The 10621-nt window shown below is 38.7% G+C and overlaps 1 protein-coding gene across 1 annotated transcript; it reads right to left on the reverse strand.

Moving 5' to 3' along the window:
* Positions 1-533: 533 nt before the first annotated feature.
* LOC134677668 (uncharacterized) lies at positions 534-9506 on the reverse strand. The gene is made up of 7 exons (XM_063536130.1): positions 9386-9506; positions 8813-9091; positions 8044-8206; positions 6953-7110; positions 2004-2162; positions 1494-1655; positions 534-661 (listed from the first exon to the last, which is right to left on the reverse strand). The coding sequence occupies exons 1-7, from the start codon at positions 9504-9506 to the stop codon at positions 534-536; spliced, it is 1170 nt and encodes a 389-aa protein (XP_063392200.1).
* Positions 9507-10621: the final 1115 nt, after the last annotated feature.

Genomic DNA, 10621 nt, shown 5'->3' on the forward strand with positions numbered 1-10621 from the left:
TATAATAACGAACTATTCTGTGTATTTAAAAAAAAATAGAAACACATACACATCAAGTTAGTGGAAAATGAAGTGGTCGACAAACATATTGAATTTTTGATCAACATTTCGGGCGAGGTTTGATTGAACTCGCGACACTGGATCTCTAGCCCATAGCTCTACCAACTAAGCTAACTACCAAGAGTCGTCAGTTTGAGCCTCTCCCGATACACAAAATTTATCCACGACCGGTCTGGCCTAGTGGGTAGTGACCCTGCCTGCTAAGCCGATGGTCCTGGGTTCGAATCCCAGTAAGGGCATTTATTTGTGTGATGAACACTAATATTTGTTCCTGAGTCATGGGTGTTATCTATGTATGTAAGTATGTATTTATCTATATAAGTATGTATATCGTCGCGTCGCCTAGCACCAAGCAACAAGCTTTGCTTAGTTTGGGGCTAGGTTGATCTGTGTAAGATGTCCCCAATATTTATTTATTTATTTTTTAATTTGTTTTAAAGCTTTATGGCATCGATTGAAGACGTGTTAGCGTATCACTGGACAAGATGTCCCTTTTTATCTAGGATGCCCATACGCTGCATCCAGCCGATGAACGCTGCTCGCTCGTGCACCTCCGCGCGCACGTCGCCCGCGCACTCGGATAGCGCACGTTCTTGCCACACTGAAAAAAAAAATTACAAGCTTAGAAATTACTTGAAAACCGGCCATGTGCGAGTCGCGCACGAAAGGTTCCGTACCCATTACGCAAAAAAATCATGTTTGTTGTATGGGAGCCCCACTTAAATATTTATTATGTTTTTAGTATTTGTTGTTATAGCGGCAATAGAAATACATCTGTGTAAATTTCTACTGCCTATTAGCTATCACGGTTCATGAGATACAGCCCGGTGTGAGACAGACGGACAGAAGAGTCTTACTTAGTAATAGGGTTACGTTTTACCCTTTGAGTACGGAACTCTTAAAAGTTGAAAAATTCACCGTCTGGAGCCAGGCTTGAATTCGTGACTGTCACCATCGCTCTGCCAACAACTGCGCTACCGAGACTTTACTCGCGGACAGTGAATGTTGCCACCGTATTGCGCGTATTTATTTATTTATTTAATCGTATGGCTACAAACTGGTCGCTTAATAATTAATGCTTATTGAATAGGTACTATAGTTTAACATCTAGTTTCATCTACAGCATCTAGTGCATCTAGTTTAGTTTAGGTTAGTAGTATCTAGTGCATCTAGTTTAGTAGCATATTAATTAAAGGCGCCTTATGGTAGTTAAGCATAAACGTCTCTTTCTGCCAATCGATGTATGTAATCGTTTGCAGACGTTTCTATAGCGAAAGACGTAGTTAATAAGAAAGAGATAGAAACGGCAAAAGAGATTGAAATAAGGAGAATAAAATTTGTGACAGAGATACAGAAAAAGAGAGATATAGACAGAGAGACAAGGAATAGACAGGCAGAAGAGAAGGACAGACTGTGAGCGAGAGAGAACATACCTGAACCATCATTACACGACTGCAGGTCTAGTAGACAGTGGTTTTGGAACACGCGTGCTCGCTGCGGGTACGTGTACGCGCATACAGGCGCGTACACCTCCGGACACCGGACCGGGCAGAAGTGGTCGCAGGGGAGACAGGTGACCATGTGAGTCGTAATAGCTTGGAAATAAGGTACTACCTTATTTTGGGTTGGGAGGGGGATGGAAAAGGAGACAGATAGGCAAAAAAGGGGTTGAAAGAGCGATAGAGGTATAGTATGATGGCAAAAGACAAAAAGAGTGAGTAAGACAGAGAGGCATAAAAAGACAGAAAGAAAGAGAGAGACAGAATTAGTGAAAGAGATAACGAAAGACGTAGTTAATAAAAAAGGGATACAAAAGCCAAAAGAGATTGAAACAAGGAGAATAAAATGAGTGACAGAGATACAGAAAAAGAGAGATATAGACAGAGAGACAAGGAAGAGATAGGCAGAAGAGAAGGACAGACTGTGAGCGAGAGAGAACATACCTGAACCATCATTACACGACTGCAGGTCTAGTAGACAGTGGTTTTGGAACACGCGTGCCCGCTGCGGGTACGTGTACGCGCATACAGGCGCGTACACCTCCGGACACCGGACCGGGCAGAAGTGGTCGCAGGGGAGACCGTTCGTGTTCGCTGTCATGGCTCTGGGGAATTGGATTAATTATTCAAAAAACCGGCCAAGTGCGAGTTGGACTCGCGCATGAAGGATTCCGTACCATTACAAAAAAAAGCAAAAAAATCACGTTTGTTGTATGGGAGCCACATTTAAATATTTATTTTAGTTTCTTTTTAGTATTTGTTGTCATAGCGGTAACAGATGTACATCATCTGTGAGAATTTCAACTGTCTAGCAGTGTTGGGCAAAAAGTAATTGAATTACTAATTAACAATTGCAATTACAAAATGTAATTCCAACAAATAATTTCCATTACATGTGGAAAGTAATTAAAATTTTAATTACTAATTACAATTGCAAAATGTAATTAGTAATTAAATTATTAATTACATTTTGTAATTAAAATTTGTAATTTAATTACTTTTTTGAATTACAATTACTTTTATAGAATGCAAGTTTTTGATCATCTTTATTTCCAAAATCAGATGAACATTTTGAATGGTTTTAAATTTGACTAAGCAACATTGTCAATGTTAACTTTGGTTGGACTGTAGCAAAGGGAGGGCTGGGACTTTTTTTTCTGATTAAGTGGTGTCATTAATAATTAAGATACTATTTTTAAATGATTGTAATGTGTAGATCACGTCAAAATAAGCATCTTTTACTGAAAAAACTTTTCTCTAAAATAAAAAATGGCTGAGTTAGACGCCTCCAAATATTGATGTTTTTAAAGGGAGCTGGGACTTAGAAAATTTTCATCGTGAGTGGTGTCATTATGACATATATTTTAAATGATTGTAACGTATAGAACACGTTAAAATAGGCTACTTTTACTTGAAAAACTTTTTTCTAAAATTGAAAATAGCGGACTGTATCAAAGGGGGGCGTTTCTGGGACTTGGAATTTTTTTTGAGAAAATGAAAAAAACAGGGGTTTTAAAACAGTTCTTAATAAAGTTTTAGAAAAAAGTTTTTCAAGTAAAAGTAGCTTATTTTGACGTGTTCTATAAGTTACAATCATTTAAAATATATGTCATAATGACACCACTCGCGATGAAAATTTTCTAAGTCCCAGCTCCCTTTAAAAACATCAATCTTTGGAGGCGTCTAACTCAGCCATTTTCTATTTTAGAGAAAAGTTTTTTCAGTAAAAGATGCTTATTTTGACGTGATCTACACATTACAATCATTTAAAAATAGTGTCATAATGACACCACTTTGTCAAAAAAAATTCTAAGTCCCAGCCCCCCTTTGCTACAGTCCAATCCGAAAGGCACCTTAGGTTGGCGCTTACGTCATTATTAGCGGCGCCCCAATACTAATGCGGTGCTACGCGACGTAAGCGCCGACCGCCATATTCAACGTGGTTTGTCACATAGTACCCTGTAAAGGTATGATTCCAGGGACAAAAAATATGTTATAACGTTATCCAGCGTATAATGGAATTCATAAAAGTTTTTCTTTATAATTACTCCAAGTAAATTTGTTCATATTTGCATATTATTAAAAAGGTAAATGAAAAGTAATTGAGTAATTGAATTACTAATTAATGTAATTACAATTGCAAATTACACAGAAAATTTAATTACATGTAATTAAATTACTATGTAATTCAATTACATTGTAATTCAATTACATGTAATTCAATTAGTAATTAAATTACACGAGTAATTAATTACGCCCAACACTGCTGTCTAGCTATCACGGTTCATGAGATACTTACAGCCTACTGACAGACAGACGGGTAGACGGACGGACAGCCGGACAGCGGAGTCTTAGTAATAGGGCGACCTACAAACAACGCAACATTATGATGCAGTGTTCCCTGTGTCCAGCTATGCGCACTACAGAAGACCTCAGAAGAGCTACCCTCCGGGAGTTAGAGGTGGCAAGCTATTGGCAAAATATTATCTAGTTATGATCCCTTCACACGATAAGAAGAAGTAATAGGGTCCCGTTTTTACCCTTTGGGTACCCTAAAAAGGATTACTTTGTGTTAGTTAAGGAACAAAATTACATATAAGAAAAGTGATTCAAAAACAAGCACTTGAAGAGATATCGAACATGGCTCTCTTGTTGCACATATATTGTTTAATTGTGTAATTAGTAATTTAGATTCAAACAAATTCACATAATTATACACGTTTTTTAATGCATTAGTTTGCAATACTTAAGAATAAGTATAAACTAATATGAAAAATTTGTTATGGCAGGTGCCCGGACGTCTTTGCAATAACCCAGTCTCATTGTCCACCCAAACTTCAATCCATAGTTAGTACCAACCGTTATACTATTCACTTTTTCTACAAAAATCCCAATGCCTGCTGCGGCCGGTTCATGGGTGTCTATTGTTGCGCCTGTGAACGGGTTCCAGCAGGCGTTCTACATGACATTAACGGCTCGATTCGGGAAATGAATTAGATCTCTACTAGACCTCAACAAGTTACGATATGGATAATTTAAAGATATTTGTAAGATAGATATGTCAAATTTGACGTTTCCGCGATTCTGGAGGTCCTCTTGAACGATTTCGACAAGTTATGACTTAGATATCCAAGTCACATCTAGTCGATATCTAGGTAACGTAAATCTAGTTGATCTCTATATCGTCTCTAGATCTTGTGATTATCTCGTTTCCCGAATACGCGTGTAAAGCTCTCTAAGGAGACTCTACGTGTTGGATCTATCTATATATATAAATGCAAGTGTCCTGACTGACTGACTGACTGATTCATCAACGCAGAGCCGAAACTACAAAAGCCAGAAAGTTGAAATTTGCACACCAGATTGCATTTATAAAGTGTACAAGAGATAAGAAGCGATTTTGAGAAATTCAACCCCTAAGGGGGTTAAAAAGGGGATGAAAGTTTGTATGGGGTTAAAGTTTTCTTTTAAGCTAGGAATTTGAAACTTCGTAAAATGATATATTATTAAAATACAAGAAAACTAATTTCAGCGTTTTTGAAAATTCATCCCCTAAGGTGGTGAAAAAGGGGTTGAAAGTTTGTATGGAAATAAAAATTTTTTTCGAGTGGTTGAGTTGAATCTTTGTATTTAGGGATATTATTCATCATCATCATCATCAGCCTACTCTCGTCCACTGCTGGACATAGGCCTCTCCTATTGCACGCCATTGAGCACGATTTGCGGCAACTCTGATCCAGCTCTTGCCAGCCGCCTTGCGAAGGTCATCGCTCCATCTAGTCTGAGGGCGTCCTACGCTACGCTTTCCGATGCGCGGAAATATACAGCGAATATATAGCGCGGGAATATATAGCGGAGGGATATTATTAGAAGACGAGAAAAGTAATTTCAGTGTTTTGTAAAATTCATCCCCTAACAGGGTTAAAAAGGGGTTGAAAATTTTAATCCATTATAAATGCTTTGAAACTTCTTAGAAAGGCATAATAGCCCATTACAAAAAAAAGTGATTGCAACGTTTTTGCAAATTCAACCCCTAAGGGGGTTAAAAAGGGGATGAAAGTTCGTCTTCGGGTGCAAATTTCATTTTAAGCTAGGAACTTGAAACTTTGTAAAAAAGTATCAAATTCAAATACAAGAAAACTAATTTCAGCGTTTTAGAAAATTCATCCCCTAACAGGGTTAAAAATGGGGTGAAAGTTTGTATGGGGTTAAAGTTTTCTTTTGAGCTAGGAATTTGAAACTTCGTTAAAAGATATATTATTAAAATACAAGAAAACTAATTTTAGCGTTTTTGAAAATTCATCCCCTAAGATTGTGAAAAAGGGGTTGAAAGTTTGTATGGAAATCAAAATTTTTTTCCAGTGGTTGAGTTGAATCTTTGTATTTAGGGATATTATTAGAAGACAATAAAAGCGATTTCAGCGATTTGTAAAATTCATCCCCTAACAGGGTTAAAATGGGGTTCAAAGTTTGAATCCATTACAAATGCTTTGAAACTTCTTAGAAAGACATAATAGCCGATTACGAAAAAAAGTTATTGCAACCCCTAAGGGGGTTAAAAAAGGGGATGAAAGTTCGTCTTTGGGTGTAAATTTAATTTTAAGCTAGGAACTTGAACTTTTTGCAAAAAAAGGTATTAAATTAAAAAACATGAAAACTAATTCAAGCATTTTTGAAAATCATCCCCCAAAGTGGTGAGAAAGGGGTTGAAAGTTTGTATGGAGATCAGATATTTTGTGAGTGCGGAACTTGAATCTTTGTATAAAGGCATAGGTACCTAATTATGAGAATACAAGAAAAGTAATTTCAGCAACCAACATCAAAATCCAATTGACTTAAAACTTCATACAACTTGCTAAAAAAGAAAAGTACTTTATTTCAACATTGCTTGGATATGAAAATTATATGTACTAAAGATGTAAAATGTTGAAGATAAGATTCCACGCGGACGAAGTCGCGGGCAACAGCTAGTATCTATATATTATATATAAGCCTATCAAAAGACTGGGATTTATAGGTCCGTGAAATACAAGTAACACTCGGCCCGTGGGGTGCTCTGAAATTTTTCGGCGCATTAGCAAAGAGGCTGGTGGATGTAACTGGGGACCGTAGGGCTGGCAGCTTCCTCGCACAACGCATAAGCATTGCAATTCAGCGAGGTAATGCTGCCAGCGTCTACGGTACCATGCCGCGAGGGATTTTTTATTGTAGTTTAGGTTTTATTTTTATTAATTTAGTATAATTTTAGTTTATACCTACGTTTTTATACAACATTTATATTGATTCTTACTTGAAATAAAAGTATAAATAACTCGTAATGAATGTGATAAAATAATATTTATTAATATTTAGTGCTTCGATTTTCTTCGTCACAATATTTCCTTTTCCCTAACCCGTTCTAGACCCTAGTGCTCTTGATAAATATTGCATCATTTTGGATTTGTATTGAGCTTGGCTGGCAATAAGATCATGTTTGAAACCATTCGGCCATCTTTCCAATTTTCTTTGATTGTATTTTCTTGTTGGTATATTTTTGATTTCATCGTAGTCTCTGGAACAAAATACAAATGGGTTTTGCTAGTTGAGTTGGAGGCAAACTGTCATTTTTTCACGCCAGGTGGCGCGGTGTGCGAAGCGCTGGTGGCCTAAGGGTAAGAGCGTGCGACTTTCAATCCGGAGGTCGCGGGTTCAAACATCGTGAGGAAACCGGACTAATCCCAAGAAGGCCTAGTTTTTCTGGGTTGGAAGGTCAGACGGCAGTCGCTTTTTTTAAAAACTAGTGCCTACGCCAATTCACGGGATTAGTTACCAAGCGGACCCCAGGCTGGAGAAGTCCGACATGTTATTTTCTATGACGGCTGATCGGTGATCACGTGGTGTTTTTCCATAGAAGGGCGTTTTCAGAAATAAATATTGAAAACCTGATTCTTTCACATCTGGACGTTCTTGGGCTCATTCTACTCAGAAACGACAGCATTCTCCATCCCACTATTAAAAAAATATGTCCCAAAATGTCTATTCCATTACGTCACGTTTTAGTATGAAAATTTTTTTCACTTGTATGTGCGTGACGTAGTGGAATGTACAATTTTTATACAAAGTTTTGGGACATTTTATTTTATTATCAGAATTGAATATGCTAATGATTCTGAGTTAAAAGAACCCAAAAACACCGGGAATGCTGGGGGGAGTCCCTGCCTAAAAGGTAAATTACCGTCTGGAAGCGCTTCTTCGCCCGCTGCTCTTCCCACCAATTGGCTGATTTATTGGCAAAGGCCTGGGCTGGTAGTTACTGCAGCCAGCCAGTATGCTCCTCAGTGAGGGGGGAAGTCCCTGCCTAAAAGGTAAATTACCGTCTGGAAGCGCTTCTTCGCCCGCTGCTCTTCTCACCAATTGGCTGACTTCTTGGCAAAGGCCTGGGCTGGTATTGCAGCCAGCCAATATACTCCTGCGGGGGGGAGTCGCTGCCTAAAAGGTAGATTACCGTCTGGAAGCGCTTCTTCGCCCACTGCTCTGCCCACCACCACCTCCACTTGGCTGACTCCTTGGCAAGGGTCTGGGCTGGTACTGCAGCCAGCCAGCGTGCTCCTGAGGAGGCAGGTGGCTGCCTACTCCGTCGCATTGGTCGATGGACACTGTTCTATACCCTGGAATATGGTATTAAATGGTTGCCTTAGATTTTATTGATATATCTGCTAATATCTTTCCAAAACCGTTATATTATTTCGTTTATTCAAAAATCGGTATTCCATTAGGTTTATTCGGAGGATCGAATGTTTGTATTAAGGTTGACTCAAGCTAGACCAGGCCGGGACCGGGCCGGAGCTTCCGGCGCGTCGATTTCTATGGACAGCACCACGTGATCACCGATCAGCCGTCATAGAAAATGACATGTCGGACGCCTTGGCCCGGGCACGGCCCCGTCTAAAGTGAGTCATCCTTTATCGGATTTTTTTCATCATAAGTAATATGTGATGAAATGGCCATTTTTCCCTATTACATTTCAAAGTTTTGTTGTACCATTTGAAGACGTTACTGCTTAATACAATTTTAATTCTTAATACCTATATCAGCCGTATTCGAACAATGAGATACGTCAAATACTAGATATTGAAACGATATGTATTGGATATGTCAGTGTCAAACATGACGTTTTTGTTTGAAGAAACGTCAATTTTGATCGTTTCAATATCTAGTATTTGACGTATCTCATTGTTCGAATACGGCTGATATAGGTCGGCAAAAAAACTCACTATTATAGTCATACCGAAGCCCACAATTAACCTTCCTAAAAAAGCACTCATTCTTGAAAAGCCTATACTTCGGCCTCTTATTCTCCAGCTTCACTCCACAGACAGCCTCCAGAACATTCTCGCAGTCTAAATTCTCGCAGTCCATGGGATTCTCGTAGACTTCCTTGTACTCTTTGACGGCCTGTTCTATCCTCTCGTCGTCCATCTCGTGTTTTATCTTCTCTTCTGTTCTTTCGTCGTTCTTTCCCGGTTTGAAGACCACGCCGCCTTCCGGTGGTTCTGAAATTAATTATATTATTAATGGAATAATTTTACAAGTGACACAAGAGTGAGTTTTAACAATACTACATACCTTTTAGATAATGGCTTTCTAATGTGTCTTTTATAAAGGACATGTTCTAAATAATTACCTGTCTCAGTCTTATACCGCTCATTAATGACCTCTCCTACCGCGACGCGTTCCATCATGTCCTTCACAGAGTACTCGTCTCTTCTGCCCCCCTCGGCCCTTCTGAAACTTTGAGCATCGCGTCCATCTTCCATCCATCTGTCTTTTATAAAATACATAATTACCTGTCTCCGTCTTATACCGCTCATTAATGACGTCTCCAACCGCGACGCGTTCCATCATGTCCTTCACAGAGTACTCATCTCTTCTAGCCCCCTCGGCCCTTCTGAAACTTTGAGCATCCATCTTTCATCCATCTGTCCTTTTTAAAGGACATGTTCTATACAATTACCTGTTTCCGTCTTATACCGCTCATTAATGACGTCTCCAACCGCGACGCGTTCCATCATGTCCTTCACAGAGTACTCGTCTCTTCTAGCCCCCTCGGCCCTTCTGAAAGTTTGGGCATCGCTGTTGCCTGACGGTATGAATACTACGTCGTTGCCAGCTTCGGTGGCGGCGGTCTGGAAACAGGCAACACTGTCTAAAAGTGACATTCCATTTCCAACTGCAGCTGCAATACTGTTCATTTTACTATGGAAATTGACAATGACAGCGACGCGTTTCCATAGTAAAATTAACAGTATTGCAGCTGCAGTTGGAAATGGAATGTCACTCTAATCCCTAATCTCCTGACCTGTAATTTATATTATCAATAAAATATGAGTATGAGTATGAGTATGAGTATGAGTAATCTGGAACTTTAAGTGGAAGAAACTTCTCATGCAAGTTTCCAGAAATTTTGGAAATGTTAATTGGGGGCGTAATCCAGGAACTCTTTCTCTGGGAAAATGCGCATTTTTCATTTTTTATACGTTTTCCGAGCAAAGCTCGATCTCCCAGATATAAACTATTATTTAACCAAGGCAATTCAAGAAGTGGCCAATTTTCTATCACCATTTAAGTTAATGTCTAAAGTGGTGCCAAGTTTACCATTAGATTGTGGCGGTCAAACCAATTTATTGACTAAATGCATTTTATGCTTTTAACTTAAGGTGCAGCGGAGCAATTTCGACTGCGAGGTATTTTCAACTAAGAGTGACATTCCATTTCCAACTGCAGTTGCAATACTGTTCAGTTTACTATGGAAACGCGTCGCTCTCATTGTCATAGTAAAAGAACAGTATTGCAGCTGCAGTTGGATATGGAATGTCACTTTAATCGAAATATCTTCCATGTTTTACATTAATAAATGAGTGCTATACGGATGCTGCTTAAAACATCTGACACAGATGATAAAGGCCTATTATTATATATGTCCAGATAGCGAAAAAGATGTGTTGTGTCTGACTCTAATTAATAATAATAATGTAAAAAAACTTGGAAGATATTTCGATTAGTAGGAATTTATTTAATAAATT

The sequence above is a fragment of the Cydia fagiglandana genome, chromosome 26 (assembly GCF_963556715.1).
Source record: "Cydia fagiglandana chromosome 26, ilCydFagi1.1, whole genome shotgun sequence".
Taxonomy (NCBI): Eukaryota; Metazoa; Arthropoda; class Insecta; order Lepidoptera; family Tortricidae; genus Cydia; species Cydia fagiglandana.